This window comes from Macrobrachium rosenbergii, chromosome 8, assembly GCF_040412425.1.
Source record: "Macrobrachium rosenbergii isolate ZJJX-2024 chromosome 8, ASM4041242v1, whole genome shotgun sequence".
Classification (NCBI taxonomy): domain Eukaryota; kingdom Metazoa; phylum Arthropoda; class Malacostraca; order Decapoda; family Palaemonidae; genus Macrobrachium; species Macrobrachium rosenbergii.
In genome coordinates, this window is record NC_089748.1 from 53576098 (window position 1) to 53598597 (window position 22500).

At 35.4% G+C, this 22500-nt stretch overlaps 2 protein-coding genes across 3 annotated transcripts in view; one reads left to right on the forward strand and one right to left on the reverse strand.

Moving 5' to 3' along the window:
- Task6 (TWIK-related acid-sensitive K[+] channel 6) overlaps positions 1–22500 on the forward strand; it is a 739267-nt gene that overhangs the window by 335002 nt on the left and 381765 nt on the right. The window lies entirely within an intron of this gene.
- The window catches only part of LOC136840867 (uncharacterized), a 345410-nt gene that overhangs the window by 63818 nt on the left and 259092 nt on the right, over positions 1–22500 (reverse strand). Inside the window, 1 exon segment of the mRNA XM_067107819.1 lies at positions 2581–2901. Within this exon segment, the coding sequence (XP_066963920.1) occupies positions 2581–2779 (199 nt within the window). The 5' untranslated portion in view covers positions 2780–2901.

The following is a 22500-nucleotide window of genomic DNA, read 5'->3' on the forward strand; positions in this document are numbered from 1 at the left end:
AATGATTTCTCCAGCTGTCGTTCAAATGAGAGAATCAAAAAGCTAATCACAACGTGAATCGGGCTCTCAACAAGGGGTCATCGAGTTTGGATACAGGTCAATTGACAACTGACAGACAGTCCGCGATTGGAATTATCGCTCGGTCTTTGTCGCTCGTAGAATGAGCTCTGCTATCAAATAGTAACGTGGGAATTTAGGACTGTGAAAATTCGGAAATTTAGAATTTAGTGAAAGAGTACCCAAATGCATTTTTAAGCGTGTCTATTTTTTTCGTTCTATAACCTAATCTGTAGGACTAAATCGGTGCAACTTGATTTTAAAAGGTCCTTTTAAAGGCTTGGCAGAATTTTCTCCACTTTATTTAGCTGTGAAAATACTGAAGACCACCGGGCACAATTTTCTATCTATCTATCTATTTATCTATCTATCTATCTATATATCTATATATATGTATATATATATATATATATATATATATAAAACTTACATACAAAAATAACAGTTATATATATATATATATATATATATATATATATATATATATATATATATATATATATATATATTATGTAGATAGATACATAGATAGATAGACGGATACAAAGCATGTGATAGAATCGAGAATGCTGAGAATGTAGGGAAAGCGGTAAAAAGTTTTTGTTACCGAAGGGAAAAAGTGTTAGAAAATGTTTAAGCAAGTAATAATGCAAAAATCAGGGAGAGGACATTAGATTAAGGGACAAAACCTTTTAGAAGACATTTGGTCTTGAATGGAGTGAAAGTTGATTGGGGATAATGAAGAACAACTGCAGAAACTAGTAAAAGAGATTGAAAGTGTTTGCAAGAGGAGATAGTTGAGATAAAATGAGTAAAAGTAAGTTTGTGAGTTTCATTGGAAACTGGGATGGTGGAGCAGTGACTGTTGATATGGATGGTGGAAAAATGGAAGTGGTTGATTTGTACAAGTGTTTTGGAGTAATGACAACAGATGAACGTGAAATCAGAGTAGACGTGAGGCCCAGAGTAACTGAAGTAAGGGTATTTGGAAAAGATTGGGAAGAGATTTGAATTGTTTATGAAGCTCAACTGGAATTAATAAATGAATTGTTGAGCCACCTCTCCTTTATACAAAGTAAATGTGGATGTTGGAAGAAATTGAAGGAAAAGATGTCAAAGCTGTTTAGACGAATTGTTTGCTTAGTATATATGACGTAAGAACTGATAGGTATATGAGTGGGGAGATATGTAGGAGTGGTGTAATTGTTAGCATTGGTGAGAGAATAATTCAGAATATTCACAGATAATCATGTAGAAAAAAATGGACGACGATAAATTAGTGGAAAGAATGTATTTTTCAGAAGATATAAGTGGACGGGGAGAGGAAGCACTAGAAAGTGTTGGGCAGATATGGTGAAGCAGTTATTAAATGTGAAGGAAAAGATTTAATATCCAGGCAACCAGAGAGTAAGTGGTAGTAAACAATGGTGAATGGTGCAATGTGTTTTGGGGTTTAATACGCTGCTGATGAGCTTTGTGTGCAGGTATATGAAGCGGCTAATATTGTGGAAGTACCTTAATGAGGGCATATCCACTGTTCAACAGTTGAAGTCTGAATGTGGCAGGAACTGTTAAGACGTTTTTCCTGGATATACCTAACGGCTTCATGTTGAAATAAAAGATTATATATATATATATATATATATATATATATATATATATATATATATATATATATATATATATATATATAACTCTCTAACAGTTCTTAACTTGGGTGTTATATCGTTTTATTACATGATAAAGAGCAATTAACATGTCTCTAAATTTTCTTTCAACTTAATAAACCTGCAGAATATTACCCTTCTCTCTCCTCTCTCTCTCTCACCTCTCTCTCTTTTCTCTCTCTCTCTCTCTCTCTCTCTCTCTCTCTCTCTCTCTCATTTCCTTTTTTTCAGATGTTGGGGTGACATCAATTTGGCACAGCCTTCCTGTCTCTCAGTAAGTCTTTAGGGAATGAGGTTGCTAGCTCCATGCCCATTTCCTCATCCGAGTATACAATGTCCCCATTTACAGTGGGGTATAATGATGGACGAAAGACCTGTACAACGTGAGCCGAGCGCTTTACCACTTAACCAAGGTGATCACTTTACCTGTCTGCACCTTTTAAAGGTAACATGTAGTCGCTACCATCAACATATTATAAATTATATATAATACATATACTGTATATAAATATATATAAGGTATGTTTATATATATACATATACATATAGTATATATATGTATACATATATATATATATATATATATATATATATATATATATATATATAAAAATATACATATGTATATGCATAAAAAATATATATGTATATAAATATAATATATATATATATACTGTATATATATATATATATATATATATACATATATATATATATATATATATATATATATATATATATATATATATATATATATATATATATATATATATATACATACAGTATATATATAATATATACACATAAAGTGTAAGTGGAGACCAAACATAATCTAGTGACAAAGAGCCAAACTTACCTGGAATCCTGGAGTGAGAGATAGGCGGGGTATTGGTGGTGGTGGTGGTCTGCCCAGTCGCAGCGGCAGTAGGGGACGACGGTGAATTGTCTCTATGGAGTAGAAGTAGGAGTAGCAGAAGCAGGAGCAGATGGGCTAGCAGGAGCACCAGCAGGAGAGACACCACCCTCCTCTTTCCCCTGGTGCCCGCCACCCGCATGACGGGGGCGTGGCTGGAGGGTGGCAGGGGGCAGGATGGACCAATAGGTGGGGCGACCGCCGTAGGTTGGCTCTTGCGGGGAGGCCTTATCACGCTAACATAGCTTCGTTTTCACGCCACCCCTGCACCAGATGAGAAAAGAAGGGGACTTTAAAAGGAGATTTTCATTCTTTTTTATTGTTACAAGTACGTATGTTGTGTAATATGCGCACAGTACTTCCTGTCGTCGTTTGTCACTCATCTTTATTTCTTTTCGTATGTGGTTTGAATATGTGAATAGTATAAGCTGTATTTGTATGTAGGCCTATATAGTGTATGTATATATATATATATATATATATATATATATATATATATACTCGTATATATATATATATATACATATATTATTATGTATATATCTGCAAATAGCATTTAATATTCAGTTCATTATACGTTGGAAATAACTTACACCCGAGGGAAATTATAATTGATAAGTCCTTTGTTCACCAGTTCGAAACTTTGCCTGTTTAGAAAAATCGATAGACATTGACTGACAAATTTATATATATATATATATATATATATATATATATATATATATATATATATATATATATATTATATATATAATAATATATATATATATATATATATATATATATATGTATATACACACACATACATACAATGTAAGTGTGTATTTTTGAAAATACCTATTGTACCGACTACCTAAATTAATATAACAATCTTCCTGCTTCCTGCCTTCATTATAAGCTCTCAGGAAATATCTCACAAATATTGGGTACTGTAATAATTCTCAGCGGAATAATTGCAATGGCATGATAAAGAACCGGGCAAGTGGTCTCCAAGAACTAATATTCTGCTACGGCAATAACTTCAAGTAAGCTGCAGGTAAATACACTGCGCTACAGTAATATTCTACCATGACGGAAGACTCTCCTTAGCGCCGTTAAAGGGAAACGATTTGGCTGTGAGCTAGGCTTGGGCTAGTCCTAAGCCAGTGGTTTTCAACCTTTTTGTGCCCATGGCCCGTTTTTGGCATCCCTAAATACTCATGGCCCACTGCCCTTCAGAATTGTGTAATGATGATGATAGCATTATTATAAAGCATTTCCAAAACACTATTAGTTTTTCATTTTCATTTACGGAATTATTTTTCTGATCACTTTATTAGTTATACATTTACATTTATGAAGGAAAGCACTGGCCTGCACTTACTGTAAATGATTTTTCATTTTTTGAATATTATTTTTATGATGTCCGTGGCATAGGCCCCTCAGAACTGCCCATGGCCCACAGGTTGAAAACCACTGTCCTAAGCGATATTGATGATATTAATGGTGGTAATTGTAGTGATGTTCACTATAAGAAATATAGCCGCTTGTGGAACCCATGTCAAAATTTTTGTAACATAAGTAGCATTCATTTGAAAATGAATATAAATTTTGGATATCATTTTAATGATAATAATAACCTTTACATTTTTGTGACGAAATTAATTCTAATTGCCTGAAACAGATTCACTGTTCACTTCCAAATGGATTCATTTTTAGTTGATGGAATGGATTTAGGATCCCTGTGTAGTTTTTCCAGTACCATGCTATTTTTTTATAGCTCATTTTTGTTGATGGAATGGTTTAAGGGTCCTTTAGTAGATTTTCCTTTACCACACTTTTGTTTTTCTAATTCATTTTTACGTGAAAAAATTGATTACAGATCCTGTAGTAGCTTCTCCAGTACCTGTGTTTTCATATCATCGCCATGATTTGTCCCGTGTCTTTACCAAATAAGATCCATATGCACCTGTCTGTTTTATTAAAGAATTGTTGGCCAAAAAGATGTAACAAGACAAGCATCAGTAGGAATGCGATCATAACAACTCGCTTGTGGGTTACACAGAAAATGATTAATTTCGTTGCAACGTACGTTTGTCCATCTTAAGGGTTTAGCTAAGGGAGGAGGAAGAGAAGGGCCTGACCCCGGTGGAGGAATACTTACGCCTGCTCTAGGATCAAGAGCCCATGCTAATACAGGGCTAGTTTTCAGTGCTAGTTTAATCTAAAACAACAGGCGTTTGATAAGGATCCCATACCGTGAAAAGTAATATGGAAAAAGGGAGAAAGTTGCAAAGGTGGCAACAGAGGAAAAGGAAAATGTAATGGACTTGCCAACTGAACGACATAACTGATTTACACGAAGTAAAGGTGGAATCTGTTGTTGCAGTTGCTATAACGAGGCCGTGAGAGAAATGTAAGGATTCTCGCGTTTAGCGCTGAAAAAATATGAAATGGGACGGTAATTGGAAATGGTAATGAGAAAAGAAGATTTTGTTTCTCTGTGATAAGGAAAGATGAATAATCGGATCATCAGCTTTTGTTCGAAATGAAAATGCAGGCAAATGTATTAGTTTTTTTTATATTAAAGATGCATCATGTTCGGAAACTTTGAGTTAATGCCGGTATTTCGTACTGATTTTTTTTTCTTGCTGGTTGGATTACAATTATTTGCTGAAGTGATGAAAATGAGGGACAGCATCATAATATAAAGGAGGGGAAACGATGAAAATAAACTACGGCAAGGTGAATAGAAGAGCACTGTAGACACATCTTGTTATTACTCATTGTACAGTATTTAAACCGCCCTTACCAAAAACTATATGTTTTATTTTTTCGGTTGATTTAAATGTTCTGTTTCATTCATTTTTATTTTATCTTACTAAATTTTTCTCCATATATTTTTTTTTATCGTGTTTCAGATATTTTTATATTCGGGTTCGTTTTTTCCAACTCTTAGGAGCAATGCAACAGCCCAAGTTAGACAGACTTAGTTCGTATCAGAAAAAAGCATACCCTGAAAGTATACGTGTGTCTTCAGGTTCATATTTGTACTGTTGAGGCCACTAAAAATATACATCGCGCTTTTATTGCCATCTTATTTTACCACCCATGAAAATCCAGATTTTACAAGCTATTTGCTTAGCTCCCCCACTCCCCCTCTCTCTCTCTCTCTCTCTCTCCCTCTCTCTCTCTCTCTCTCTCTCTCTCTCTCTGGGAGTGTTGTGTATTCATTTATTCAAACAGGTATTCATAGAACAAAGAGAGTCAGGGAAGAGTCGATCTGCTGTATTTTAATGAAATCGTGCAGCATTACTTTTATGATTTCTATATTCATTCTTTTTTTTTTTTTAGGTAATTTGACGGTAGATAACTTATAGTCAACCATTCATTAATCTTTTTTTTTTTCTTTAAACGGTTATTATTTTTGTAGATTTTTCAGGATTACCAGAGGATTGGGAAACTACTGAGAATTCGTTCCCTCAAAAATACGAATTCCCATTCAAAGCTATTACGGATTTACATTAAGTTTTGACGCCTCGCTGGATGAGAGTGATGGGTTGGGGATTACCGTTAACAGTTGCTGACGGGGATTACCTCCAACAGCGGCTGGTTGGAATTAACGACGACGTGGATTTTTGGTGTAGACGACAAATATTGTTGGGGATCGTCAACTGTCCAAACGACGGTCATGAGTTGTGACTGCTGACATAAGTAGTTGATGAGGAGTGCTTGGCAATATTGGTTCTCTGGAGCTGCCAGCAACGATCGCTGACATCAGTGAATGGTTGGAACTGCTGACGTCAGTGTTTGATGCACGGACTGATCACATAAATGGTCAGTCAAAACTGCCAGCGAGCATTTAGAAGTTTGCGGGAGAGTGGGTGGAGGGGTAGGATGAGTAGGATGTCTGGATGAGGACTGCTTCCGGTAATGGCTGTTGGGAACTGCTGACAACAATGGTGGTCATCCCGATGGCAAATGCTGGTAAATGTGATTGCACTGATGCTCGTAATAATTTGCATTACCAGTGTTACGAGCTGTCTTCTGGCACGCTGTTGGCCCAGCGTTCGACTCTCCTACCGGCTAATGAAGAATTAGAGGAATTTATTTCTGGTGATAGAAATTAATTTCTCGTCATAATGTGGTTCGGATCCCACAATAAGCTGTAGGTCCCGTTGCTAGGTAACCAGTTGGTTCTTAGCCACGTAAAATAAATGTAATCCTTCGGGCCAGCCCTAGGAGAACTGTTAATCAGCTCAGTGGTCTGGTTAAACTAAGATATACTTAACTTAACCAGTGTTACGACTCGGATAAAGAAGAAGCGTTCAAGCATCCTGTACTGGCAGAGGGACTGTAATATTCTCTCCTCTTTAATGTAAATTAAATGCGATAACACGCATGGCAGTCATGAAATTGCAGATTTATATCTCCCAGTAATAATGTACTCAAACACCATGAAATTGCGCGCAGACACACCAAATGAAAAATAATGAAAAAAAAAAAATTGTAAGACCGAAAATACCTAAAATCATATAATCAGCCAGAGTGGGGTTACTTTAGAAAACGTAAACGTCATTATTAGAGGTAACTTAGGTCATAATTCTCTTAAAGAGTAACCTAATTCTGCTCACCCAAGTTAAGGATAATTCGGTACTTCTTGCTCATTTCTAGTCAGGTTCTCTTCTTTGGCCTTATGCCTTCACTCTGTCTTTTCTTGCCCTGATGTCTACTTTCTTTTTTCTCGCTGAAATTTCACTCTTTACTCATAACCTTCCTTCTCACAAGCGGCACAAGGCATATGCCTTACTTAAGGTTAATTTCCTGTCGTTTAAATTTGCATATGGCCCAAATATTTGAAAGTCCTCCTCGTCGATTTCTTAAAGAAAATAAGAATGTACATGTTATTATTCTGGTTTTACCACTGCATGCGTTTCACATTGATCAAAGAAAAAGTACGAATAACTTGGCTTTCTCTGTTTGCTTTCCGCTATGAAATTAAGGATTTTTAACGTTTAAGATTCTTATCTTGGTGGAATGTCTGACGATTGCAAAAGATGCAGAATTTATTGGTAATAGTAAAGAGGAACTGCGGAAAGTGTTTAGCATGTCAAACATTCTTTATCCTTTATTTTTAATTTTAAATGGCGCCGAGGTTATCCTTTCCAACTTCAGTGAAAAGTTGCAAACGGAGAGGTAGGAATTAAACATAGATTTAGATTGTTTTGATCGATCAGAATAAAATTTGATAACTATTAGCTAAATGGAAAACGTTTAGTTGGAATATTTTAGTACATCGCATCTTTGAATGGTCATTTCGTGGCCTGGATCTGACGTGCTTTGGTCACGTAATTTAACGGGAAGAGTCGTGCAAGGAGGTCATTGGACACTTGTGTGGAATGTTTAGAGAATTTTTGGTTTAGTTGGTGATCAGAGATTATTGAGAGGAAAACCTCGATGAAAAAGGGGAGGAGTGATCAGTTGTAAGTTGATTACGGACGTCCTTTATAAATTGAATGTCATGGTGAGGTGGCTCTTACATAACTCAAGAAAAAGTCTCATAGCTGTTTATGTTTTTTTTTATGTATTTTGTTTCTTGTTTTCTTCCTTCTCTTAAAGAGATTAGTTAAGTTCAAGTTTTTCAGCCGCGCTGTACTTTTTGTATTAAATATGAACCAGATTTAGTCTTTTCTTCTCTTTATGTATTATAATATATATATATACATAAATGTATATATATATATATATATATATATAATCCGGAAATTCATATATATTATGAAATCTAATTGATAAATCTTATATTGATATATATATATATATATGTATATATATATATATATATATATATATATATATATAAATATATATATATATATATATATATATATATATATATATACATAAAATATATATAAATTATATATACATCAAAATTCCTAGACAGGAAAGACGTTCCCAGCACTTCACACTGTAGGATTGGTAACATGTAGCAGCAAGCCGTCGGGATAGGTTGCTCCTTCATCAAAGGGGAAGATCAAAGTGTCTCCTGAGAGAGAGAGAGAGAGAAAGAGTAAGTGGAAGGAAAGACAAAGGGCGCCTCTCTACTCAGTTTAGCTAAAGAGGCAACGGAGACGTAGCGGCACATCATTAGCTGGAGAAATAAGTTCAAAGGGTCACCCGTCCGGAAGGTCGCTTATTTTATTTGTTTCTTTCTCACGGGGCTGCTCTCTTTCTTTCTTTCTTTCCTCCTTATTTTTGTGTTTTTTATTCGTCTTTTTTTCCGTTCGTTTTACTTCCTTCTCACCTTTATTTTTTTTCTTGAGTCATTCGTTTTCTTGTTGGTTTTTATGACTACCATTTTGCTCGCTTGATTTAGATTTTCTTTTATTTTACGATATTCTGCCGTTAAATTGCTTCCTTTTATTTTCATCTTTGTCTCTGCTTTTCTTTCATTCTTGGTTTTGTTCGATCACTTTTTTTTTTATTATGGCGATGCCTTATGTAACTTGTATTCCCTGTCTCTTGATTGATTTGTGGTTTGTATGATTTTATTTTCTTTGTTGCATTATTTCCTTCTTGCATTTGAGAATTTTGCATTGATGACGCTCTTTGAATTTTCCATATTGTCTTCTCTTTAAAGTTTTTTTTTTTGTGTTGTATTTATAAATTTTGTTTGCATGGAAATTCATTCATTTATTTTGTTACTTATTTGATATTCTTTTTTTTTATTATCACTTATAAAAACATGATGTAATTTATACGGAAAATTACTCTGTCGATAAAATCAAATAAATGTAAATCAAGGGAGTTTTTGGCTTTGCTGATTCCTTTCATTCCTATTTGAATCGCAAAAGAAATTGTTATATTTTCATTACAATTAAATAAACTACAATGCAAACGCTTTATTAATACCTCTCTCTCTCTCTCTCTCTCTCTCTCTCTCTCTCTCTCTCTCTCTCTCTCTCTCTCTCTCTCTCTCTCTCTCTCTCATTTGGAATGACATTAGTAACTGAGTAGTATCTGAAGAACTATATATACAGTGGTTAGCATTTTGAGAAATTCACCCTTAAGCATCACTTTTTTCTAGGTAATAATAGCTAACTATTACGTTTTCATTATATGAATATTTGCGTTGAATTACATAATAAAGTCACAAAAACAGGACTAAGCCACAAGTTTATTATTTTGGTAAGAAAATAGTTGTCTGTGTTAGCATATGTACAAGAGAAAGATATATAAGAATATTAGTGAGGTGTTCTAGCCTTCAGATAAGAGCTTTAAGTATAGCTCTTTATATTCATCCAAGCCCTTGCCAATGTTGCTCCAGTGTTGCATGTCAGTGCAGCAAAAACAGAAGCAATGCGTTAAAGCTACAATCGCGGAGTGGGGATTGGGGAGGAACCAATCGACAGCATCCTTTGTAGTTTATAGATTGCCTCCTCCCATTTTTTTTATTATCTGCTTAGAACTGATGTTAATATTTTTTAGGTGGGTTCTGCGATCTGATGGATCTTGACCCAGTTCCTCCAAGAAGTCTTTGCGACCCAAAACTGAAGCTGAATAATAATTGAATGACCCTATAGCACTTATAATAGGTAGCCATAGCAAGGTATTGTCAAAACCAGGGATTGTCAAAGTCTGGCATTGTGTAGGAATGGAAGAGTTTTATATCACCCACATTGTTTATCAGTTATTTTTATCTAATTGCGATTTTTATAATGGCTGTAAAAAAAACTCTTAGGCCGCAGAATTTCTGAAATTAAATTAAAATTTAAAATTTTAAAGGAGAATCTTCTGTATTGCTTTGTTTTACTATCGTGTTTTGGCATAGAGTAAAGGGACCAGAATTGAGAAAAGAGAGAAAACTGGGAAGTAAGTAGCGCGATAGTTCTCCGAGATCAAACGTTCTCAGGTTCTTTTTCCAAGAGGAGACGCGACACAAGTTAATCTTCAACAGGACTTCAGCATTTTATGCTGCATAAACGATTTATTCAGAGCCAAATGATTACGCTTCAGAGAGAGAGAGAGAGAGAGAGAGAGAGAGAGAGAGAGAGAGAGAGAGAGAGATGAAAAATACGGCACTTTACAAAAAATAAGCATTATTTAATTTTTCGAACTTTAAAGAAATTGTTACATTTTCGTTGTGAAAATATCTTAATTATTATTATCACTGTCATTATTGTTGTCGTTGTAGTGATTTTTCATATTTAAGTCTTTCTCCTTTCTTTAGTTTAGATGTCTGAAAGTAACCAGTAAACCTAAAATGAAATAAGTAAAGTGTAGAATTCCCTGAAAGCCATTAGTTTATAATCTGTTCGAATTTCTTTAGCAAGAGTGCAAGTGAGCCATCAGTCGTTTTTAAGATAGCCTTTGCTTGAAAACTTTATGTTCACAGACTATTTAGAAAAGAAAGGATCTTCGCCAATGAGAGTGTGTGTGTCGTTTCAGTTAGGAAATGGATAAATTATATCAATTGAAAACTAAACTTAAACGATGTTTGTGCTTATATTTACCATATCTTGACCATACTTAAACATTATTTATATACTATATTATAACAGATAATGACAGACATTTTTGAAGGTATAAAGGATACTCTAGATAGCGATAAAACGCGGGTACTGATACTACATTCTGCCAGTGGGTACTCCCTGTAAGATATAAATCTCATTGTGCCATTCTGATTCTTATCAAACAAAATACCCGGCCACCTCTCTCCTTAAAATGTCACCAATCTCGTTTTAGCGAAGCAAACAGCTTTTCGTACTCTTGTCTTTGACAGCTGTCTTTAATCCGCAAGTACGCAAAACTTTCTTAGCGCCTACAAAAGCTACAACTTGAATGTCCTTCTCAGCGGTGGTCCCTCTTGGAGGAATTCCTAGGACCCATAACCTCTGAGCCGGCTCGTCAGTAAAACGCTAGACGCGCATACCTCGGTGAGGCCAAGTCAACAACTTCATTAAACAACTCAAAGGCTCGGGGAAGCTCGCGAAGAAGCGCTTTTAATGACGCTTAAGACACCGAATAAGGTCAAGCCTCGGGGATTAAGAGCCTCGCGAGGAATCGACCGCTAAGCTGCGTTTCTTAGGAGACTATCGTATTCGTGAAGTCATTAGGGGTCGTCTCTACATAAGTGATAAGCTCAAGAGTGACACATACAACAGGTGTCTCTGTGTGTGCGCATGTATGTCTATACGTGCGCCGTCAAACGGTACGTCCGACGAAGAGGGTACATGTACTGGGTACGTCTCATTTCATGTTTTATATATTGATTTCCGTCTTTTGTTTGATGTTAGAGTACTAAATTGATGTATTTGATATACATGCTTAAAGACGATTTCTTAACAAGGTCAAGGGATAGTCAAGAGTTCTAGAAAATCTTCTTTGCGTTCTACGAACTAACGATTCATTATCATTAATAATAATAATAATAATAATAATGATAATAATAATAATAATATTATTATTATTATTATTATTATTATTATTATTATTATTATTATTATTATTATTATTATTGAGTTAACAGAGGCCAAAAAATAATAAAAGCAACCTTTGAAATGTGAAGGAAAATCTTCTGTGAAACATGTAGATTTATTAAGATGGTCTGTTTTGGTCAGCCCATTACTTTAAATTGCACCGAGCCATAGCTAGAATACCCTCAAACGGGTATCTGTAGGCACAAGCGCTCCTACTGACACAAGATCAACTTAATTTACCGACGACGGACGTCAAAGAAGGAAAGGAGATATGGTGCTGTCACTGTTTCTCTTTTTCTTTACTGCCAATTTTCGAATTATCTTCCGCTTCCATATTCTCTGATTCCTTTACTCTCCCGTATGTATTATTATGTCATTACTATTATTCAGCCTCAGACGTGTGTATCATTCGGAGGGGGTCATCGTTCCTTTTTTCCCCTCTCTCTTTTATGTAAATGCAAATGTTATTCATATATGCAGGTTTAGCTCGAATTGTACTTACTTCGGTGTTAGAGCCCAGTATATATGACAGGGGATGTTCCACTATGTGACTCTGTTTATGTATCTTTTACTGATGCTTCGCCTCGTACAGGATGAGGGGGGGCGTGTCCGATAAACTAGCATCTCACGAGGCACAATTATAATTACAATTACCTACCCAGGGTGGGTGGGGGTGGACTAGCCCATTCTTTGTGATAAGTTTGAAAGAAAATGAGGTTTTTCAAAAATTTTTAAAAGAAGGGATTTGCGTAGAAAATAGTTACAAATTCTCTAGGGATGTTAGGCGTCTCATACAATGCAGCATTGATTTTTTGTCGTTTAAAATAGTATATTGCTCATTGCATTAAGCAGGTTTTGATATACAGTGTTCATGGAAAAAAACAAAAGAACATGTACCTGAACCTGTAGTCCATAATAAACCTGAGTGGGATGTCAAAACGGAGAGTAAATAGTTGATTTCAGTAGTAAGTCTCTCTCTCTCTCTCTCTCTCTCTCTCTCTCTCTCTCTCTCTCTCTCTCTCTCAAAAAATGCATAACATGAACGAGAATGCGAGGGTGGACTTCAGTGGTTTTTTATTGCACTATATTACAAATTTAAAAAAAAAAAATGCTGCATATTCGAGATACTTGGTTTAAAAATACTATTCCCTAAATTTGAATATATATATATATATATATATATATATATATATATATATATATATATATATATATATATATAGCAGCAGCTCCATAACGTATGGGTTAATGATTCAGATCTGGAAAAAAAAAAATAAAGACTACGGCTATCAACTGTCGGCTTACTGCGTCTTTTCTGCTTTTATGGACTGACAGATTTATTAAATCGCGAAGAATCAATTTAGCTTTTGGGACTTAAGGACTATATATATATATATATATATATATATATATATATATATATATATATATATATATATATATACATATATATATATATATATATATATATATAATGAAATATATATATATAACATGAAAACAAAATGTCAGGCAGGGTGGACTGGACCACAGGTCTACCTCCCAAAGCCAAAAAAAAAGTCTTCAAAGAAGGCATCGCTTACCCCTTACAAAAATGGGAATAAAAGCACGTAAAAGAAAAGAAAAGAAGGTTACCATGGCAAAGAAGAAACAAATCATGCATTCATGGTGGAAGGAGGACGAAAAAAAAAAGATCTATGAGACTGCATCGCTATTTCCTTTACGGATGAAATAAAGATTACTTAGTAAATGCCAAATAAAGACCTCGGATAATGGGAACGAGGGGAAGTTTCATCTGTTTTTGATTGTGAGGGATAGAAAAAAGTACATGGGCTAATCAATATTTGTACTTTATATCGAGCGTAATACATTTTCATGAATACCAATTGTTGTAAAAAATAAATTCACATCTCCTTGATAATCTGGAACAAAGAAAGTTTTTTAAATTGCTGTTTTGATTGTTGAGATATGAATTGTGCGTACACTTCTTGTCAAGATATCAAGATTTACTTATATTTACACCTAAAATTCATTCCATATATATATATATATATTTATGTATATATTATATATATATATATTATATATATATATATTATATATATACATACATACATTTTCTTTTACAGGCCATAAAATATATATATGTATTATAAAGCTTGAGACATTTTCTTTAGAGAGAGAGAAAAGAGAGAGAGAGGTCAAGAGAGAGAGAGAGAGAGAGAGAGATCTTAAAACAATTGTCGATCCCCTCATTCCATTTAATATGGTAATTATTCCTCACTTGAACTCAGTGTAGGACCTACCTTCCATTCGAACAACATAACAACTAGCAAAGCACCGTGCGGTTAAGGTCTCTCTCTCTCTCTCTCTCTCTCTCTCTCTCTCTCTCTCTCTCCTCCCAAACTTTACGAATGTCATCTCTTTACTGCCTTTAAATTCTTTTTCATTCTCTTCCTATTCTCAACCAGATTCAAAATAACCAGAGTCATCCTTTCATTTATGCCATCACGTTTTCGCCTCATCTTCACTTCACCTACATTTCTCCTGCTTTTTTGCCCTCATATTCTCAATAACTACCATTTTTCCCTCTCGCATTTACACTCAGCATTCGGACTGAACTGTCGTAAGCCACCTTTGCTTTAAAATTTCTTTCATATAAACCAGCTTCTGTATTCTTAACTAAAGCTGTTACTTCTCAAGGTACTCAGCGCTCCGGTTGCCTTCGTTATAATACATCACACTTCTCTCATACTACTCTCCATAACGTTTGCTTCTAAGCATCAAGCCGAGGTAATTGCTTTCATCTGTGTTTCATCCGTATTAACACTTGCTTCCGTTTTCACTCAAACGCAAACTCTCACGCAAGCGAGCAAGCAAGAGAGGTTTTGTTTTATTCCCGTCATACTGGAAGATCAGTTGAAAAGAGTTTGTCAATAAGTCACACACGTCCTCGTTCATATCCCTCTTCTGTAATAACTGTTCTACTTATATATACAAAAAAATTTAGTGATTTATTGCTATACTTACAAATAAACATTGTGATTTATATAACCTATGAGGTACAAAAAGTGAGAATGAAAGAAAAAAAACCCTTGTTTGTAACCCTGTACGCACATCCATCAGCCACGCATGAAACGTGTATGTATATGTATATGTATGTATCCATTGATTTCACAGCATTTGTATCACTCGAGAGCGAGGAGCTTTTGTTGACATCATTACCAAGGAGGCTTTAAAGCAGAACTTCATTCTTGGTGAGGAAAACCTGCACCAGTATTCTTGATAAGCAATGGAGACCGAGACAGGTACACTGCATTCACTTCTAGTTACTTGACTTCGTTATAGAGGGCCATTTCTCTCTCTCTCTCTCTCTCTCTCTCTCTCTCTCTCTCTCTCTCTCTCTCTCTCTCACACACACACACACTCACACACACACACACAAGAACCCTTAGAGGTTTCGCTTGCCATCCTTAAGACAATTAATCGTCACCCCTCTTGTAGTCACCGTCATTTTCTTTACTGTCACTCTTAATTGTTCGTAATTTCTCACTTCGCTTATTTTTCCCCTTGCTTTGTTCTTCCTCTGTCGCGCCCTCTAATGCAATTTAAGCTATCGTCATATCTAATGAGTATTGATTCTCGGAAAAGTTTTGGGAGAAGTCATTAAGACGGAGGAAGTTTTATGGGAAGGATTCTGGAATTATTAATGAGAAGCATTGTTGTTATTTAGTTAATAAAAAAAATTTTTTTTAGAGAGAGAGAGAGAGAGAGAGAGAGAGAGAGAGAGAGAGAGAGAGAGAGAGAGAGAGAGAGAGAATTCGTGCATATCTAGAAAAATTTTAAGATAACTTTAAAAATAGGCTTAGGGAGAGAGAAAAAATAGAAATAATTAGTTGTAAATTATTTGGGTGTGGGTGTGTGTGTGTGTGTGTGTTGTGTGTGTGTGTGAGGAAGAGCTAGCGGGAGAGAAAAAGAGAGAGTGAGAAATTCTTAAATGGATTTCAAAGTCAACGTAGGCTGAGGATTAAAGAAGACAGTATTGGCCGACGTTTCAGTCTCGAAGTCCACTCGATGTTAGAGGAGCCAGCATTGTAGCGAATGTAGAATTCCAAACATAAACAAAAACGTGGCCCCCTATAAAAGCTTTTTCATGCTTGTATTTAAGCTGAACCGTATTTGTGAACCCCAGAATACAGAAAGGATAAACTAAAGAATAGCACAGTGCGGGGCCGCTAAATATGCATAAATAAAAGGTGAGAACAGATGCTGGTACAGCAATATCGATTTGTTTACATATACTCGCTCTACTCAGTTACAGTATAACAATGGTATTCAGGAATCACGTGTTAGGAGAGATGATTCCTCGTAACGAAGAGATAACGAGAATATGTCTATATATATATAAAAGAGTGTATGTGTCTGTGTTTGTGTATATGTTCCAGCATAGCTCTGAAATGCATTGAGCAATTTCAACCAAACTTGGTATACATATGACTTGCTATCTGGGAAAAGAATACTGTGGGGGTAAGACATCACTCGCACCAAAGGGCACCAAAGAATCATATGGGAGTAAGACATCACGGGCACCAAAGGGGGTGGGGGTAAGAAGGGGGTGAATGTAAAAATAACCGAAAACGACAGATGTTAGTGTCTAATCCAAAGTTTTCGAGATCGCTGAAATGACATGTGACACTCCTGGTGCCCTTTAAGTCCAGGTTCAGCCCTGATAAGAAGGAGTAAAAAATATAATGTGAAAAATGACAGACATTATTGTCTAATCCATAGTTTTCGACGTCGCTGAGATGAATAGTAACACTCCCGATGCCTGTTAAGTCCAAGTTCAGCCACGATAGGAAGGTGGGGTGAGAAGGGGTGAAATATAAAATGTCAAACATGTTGGGCAATGTAGCTGAAGCAACTATTTTAACAGGAAAGGGAGGGAGTGAGAGAGGGAGAGGAAGTGGGAGAGAGAGTTAGGGAGGAGAAAGAGAGAGAGAGAGTAGAGGGAGTGTAGGGAGGAGAAAGAGAGAGAGGGAGAGTTTATCGGTTGTCATTCAGTTTTCCTGGGCAGCGCCGAGTTGGTCAGCTAGTATAACTTTAAAAACACAATAGGAGAGATTTACCAAATCAAGGAACTCCTAGGCTGGTATGGCCACTAGAATAGACAGACGTTCCAAGTTGATCGTAATAATGACACCAGTAAGAACTAGTGATAACTATACAACAAACAAAATAACGGCAAAACTGATGAAATCGGTTATAATTGCGTTGTGATACTTTGGGTAGTTTAGCAGTAATTTAGTTTTAAAATTTCAATACTTTAAATTAATAACAGTAATGGTTGTGGTTGTAATAGTGGTAGTAGTAGTTGTACAATAGATTATATAAAAATAGAATCGGCAGTACAAACAGAATGAGAGCACACTGGTAATTTTAGTAACATGTTGGTAAATATTAATAACATTATTAAACAAGTAAAAATACGCTGAAGTGTTTTCCGAGCAAACTGAGTTTTCTATTGCAGCGTATAATGCTGTATAAAACTCTCAGCCGTATGAAATTCCCAATAAACCGTATTGGCGCAATATTTGTTACGATGCCAGACTCCACGATCGCAACTGCTTTTAACTTTAAATAAAATAAAAGAAACTACTGAAGCTAAGGGGCTGCAATTTGGTATGTTTGATCAACATACCAATTTGCGCTCCCCTCTAACCTCAGTAATTTAATTTCTGAGGGCGGACAGAAAAAGTGCGGATAGACAGACAAAGCCATCTCAATAGTTTTCTTTTACAGAAAACTAAAACTATAGGGCATGGCGTCTAGTAAAAATAAAATAGCCAATAATAAAACAGTCATAGGGCTAGTGATCATGACCTGTAACTTTCATGTGTAACGTCACAGAAATTATAAAAATATTAATTAGTCCCCTGTATATCGATAATGAATCATAAAAGCTGCTATCACAAGCGAAAATAACGCTTCAAGGATTGGTATTATAATATTGACATTTCTCTTTAATTTCTCGCGTATTTTGAGCCGTTGAATAGCTCACTTCCCCGATTTTATGTACGAGTGGTCTCTTCGACTTAAATTGGCACTCGACATGAATTCTCGGCGAACTTTTCAGTGTCAGCCGAGATGATTTCGTTAACGCGTCAGGATGTCGTTATAGGCAGCAGTTAGACCTTCCAAGTGAAGTCTCATTCAGATAGTAGTCATAAACGGTGATATGATTCGAATGGAACAGCGTAAGTTGGGTTGCACTATAAATGCAACGCTGTCGATTGATGCACCTAAGAAACGGACTGTCATTTTCAGTTTCAAGTCTAAGTACATTATGTCATCTTCATTAGTCGTTGTCGCTAATTTTAAGTTTGCGCACCAAATAAGTATGTCATCTTCATTAGTCGTTATCGCTAATTTTTAGTTTGCGCACAAAATAAGTATGTCATATTCATTAGTCGTTGTCGCTAAGTTTTAGTTTGCGCATCAACTAGTAGGGAATCAAATTTGACAGTTATTAAAAAGTTACAGCAAAGAAGGCAATTTCAAAATATTAGAATTTTCTCACCTGTAGGATAACGCAGACCCCATCCTAGCAGAATGAAGCATACGAATGTAAGAAGCAGATGATTCTTAATAGTTTAGAAATATTCTCCGGAGGGTACGAGTAGATGCAAGTGTCAGAAGGTGGTTAGTTTTGAAACCGAGTGAATGTTGCTATATAGAATTAAGAGATTTAAATACTGTTCAGGATGAAGTGTTAATAGCATGGCAGTTTCTTGGATCAGCTGCATCGTAGCAGATTTAGATATATTAAGAGTAGAGAGAGAGAGAGTCAGCTGAGATACATGAATTATGCATGTACCAAATAAAGTATCTCGTTCAACGCAAATCACAGGGTGGCAGGGAGGGTTCCACAATCAAGATCTTTGTTATTTAGATATCGTGGTATTTCTGACATAAGCTAGCATAAAACTTTTAGTGAAATGGAATTGAATGTCGACTATTAGATGACTTTTTACTTCCCTTCTAGAATTTACAGCCTTCTCATGATTTAAAAGGAATTTAAAGTCACTGCTTTACATCGCTAAAGTCCATGAATCCAGCCTAATCTCCTGGTCGTTAATATAGTAAGGTGACACAGGAATTCACTAATTTCATATTTTTCCCTATTTATGGTCGGTTTCTATACATATACATATATATATATATATATATATATATATATATATATATATATATATATTATATATATATATATATATATATATATATATATATATATATATATATATATATATATATACATATATATACTGTATATATATATATATATATATATATATTTTTTTTTTTATAATCGTGAAAAAAGAGATTCTAGTCAGAAAACTAATCTAATTGTTTGTATTACTAAATGTCTAAAGAGGTTAACGGATAAACCACATTAAGAAGTCGAGATTTACGGTGAGAGATATATTGGATCCTTCGAGACACCCACGGCTCTCAAACCACATTGTATCCAGCTTATCTCCAAAGCTGGAGTTAACCCTTAAAACAACTCGCCACAGGTGGTAGATTATGTGCCTGCTCTCCTCCTCCCCCTCCTCCTCCCCCTCCTCCTCCTCCTCCTCCTCCTCCTCCTCCTCCTGGTACCACATGTTTGATTCTAAGGACTCTAAAGCCTCGTCACAGATGTCATCTTCAGAGACTGTCCGTCTAAAATGTCACAGAGCCGATGTCTGGGGCGGTTGTTTTAGGCAGTTGCCCCTCTTCCCCCCACCTTCCCACCCACCTCCACCCTTCCTGCTGATGGGTGACATGTTCAGAAACCTCGTGTGTATCACAGGTTGAGAAAGACCTTTTGAACTACTGCCGAGGGGCGTTGTGATGGAAGGGAGGATGAATCAAAGGAGGAGACTCTTCTGACATGTTAACCTTCCGGCCTCCAGGAAATTGCAGCAAGAAATGAAAGAAAATTTCTTTGATCTGAAAATGAGCGAAATGAAAGCAGACGCGCAGTGCAGGAGGACAAAGAATCATGTTGACTACGGTAATGTGAACGGAAATCAGGTAAAGAAGGGTGGGACTGATGCTGGTGATGAGATAAAATTAGAGGGAGAAATGGACAAGTAGTCACAGGTTTTAAGGTATACTGTGTGGACCCTGCGTGAGTACAGTGCAAAGAGACAGGAGTTGATCTAACTCTTGAATCAGTAGTTCTGCAAGAAGGTAATTACACCTGTCAGATTCCTGGCAGTGAGCCCTTTAGATGTTTCAGGTAGTTGTATATATATATATATATATATATATATATATATATATATATATATATATATATATATATATATATATATATATTTTTTTTTTTATATATATATATATATGTGTGTGTGCAGTGTGCTTATTTGTATGTGTATGTATGTGTGTGTATGTATGGATACACATATAGTCAAGCAGAGCACGAAGGTTTGCTACCAGTGCCTTGTCAAGGATATGTCGGATTTCTCAAAGATATCAATCTTTACAACAAAGTTTCTGCAATGCCCAGCAAAGAGATTGGCCGAAAATCAATCGGGCAAAATTGATGACGCTTGTCTGGTGACCCGAAGAAGGATTTACCCTTTACTTTTGAGAAAGCGGAAACGAAGTAAAGTGATAATGACAGCAGAAGATTAAGCTATGATCAGTAGATCAACAGCGGAAACAATTTAACAAGTATCTTCCTTAAAAATGAAGGTATAATTAGAGTTATAATTAAGTGTTTAATGCTTGAATTAAGAAGTGAAATGTCGAAAATTCCAGGATTATGCAATACCACTTTTTCTTTTGAATTATGCAATTTAATTTATTCTAGATAGCTTAGATCTGTTAAAGGGGCAGAATTGCAAGCCGTAGATATATGAGAAATATTTGCTAAGGAATGGGAATAGATAGGGATAAGTTGAAGGTTCAGACCCGAAGGCTGGACTTCTTGGGAATGGAAGTATTTTCAATATCAGAGTACGCCGTTAATCCCTGAGGTCGGAGGAAGGCAAGAAAGTTAGAGTCACAGAATTTACTGAAGATTTGATCGGTAATAGACCCAAAATTAGGTTTATTCCAGGTAGGCGAGTTCAGGTGGTTTTCCTGAAAGTTCCCGGAAATGATTGATAGTGTATTCTTCAAGTTCCTAAAGGTTTTCTTTCTTATTTTTAAATGAAAAGGGAGTGAAATTTACACTGCTTTATATGCTTAAGTAAATATGATGCTAACTTAATCTTTAAGGGTCAGATATTAAATTATTTAGGAGTTGAAAACACCCTAGGCGTTTCCCAGGCAAATGATTTAATATGTATCGAATTTCCCGTGTCTAAATCCTTGTAAATTTCCGTCGTAGATCCAGTCTTTTCCGTGTTCGTCCGAATATGTTGAAGTGATGTCCTATTCATATTACCTTGAGATGTTGCCACTTGCTATTCATAGAGCTAATTTATGGAAAGGTAAATTCATTCTTATTTTTGATCGATGGGAATGAATTCTATGAATAATTAATGGTATCGATCAAAGTTACTTGTCTCCATTCTCATGAATATGATATGTGCATAATAGGAAGGACTGAAGGTAAGAGAGAGAGAGAGAGAGAGAGAGAAGGTGGGGGCCTCCTGATCTACAGTATTTCGGAATTAAACGTCAAATGTATTCAGGTGGTGCTGATTAACCAATAGAGATATACTTAAACATGATATATTAGAGTTAGCCATTGAGAAAAGAGATAATATGCTGATATATTTTTTGACCAATCGTTGTAATTAAGCTTTTCTTCCTGTTCATTATTGATTTTTTTTTCAAAGAAATCAGCTGTTTATGGTCGTAAATATGTCTTCAGTACAGTGAATTGAATTCTTTGTCTTGAGAAAATAGTAACTCGCATCCGAAGAGGAAGTTGCGTTTCAGTATCATTAACTTGATTTATTTACCAAATTACAGTATGTTGGCTGCATACACGAATTTTATGATAATTGTAATTATTAGAAATAACGTTATAAATATAGCGGTTCCAGCTTTCTTGTACCAAATTATATTTAAGTTACCGTCTCTACTGTGTTTGCATATGTGTCTTATAATGCAAGGACTGAAAGAAAGTATATTATAATTAGTTTCAGTCCTAAAAACTTTATTATAGTCAAGCTACATCGGGAAAATAATTAAATGCGATCTCTGTCAGAGAAAATGTTTTATAAATTACTATTACCTTTGTGAATATATCCGAGAATGAGTCTAAAATTGACTGTATATATTAGTTTGAGAGGCATTCCTCAGTTTCACATTTGATCAAATAATTAAATAATTCCTCCTGAAGGGATCTGCAGAGTGAACACATTCATTTTTGCGTAATCGACATTTAAATAAAATT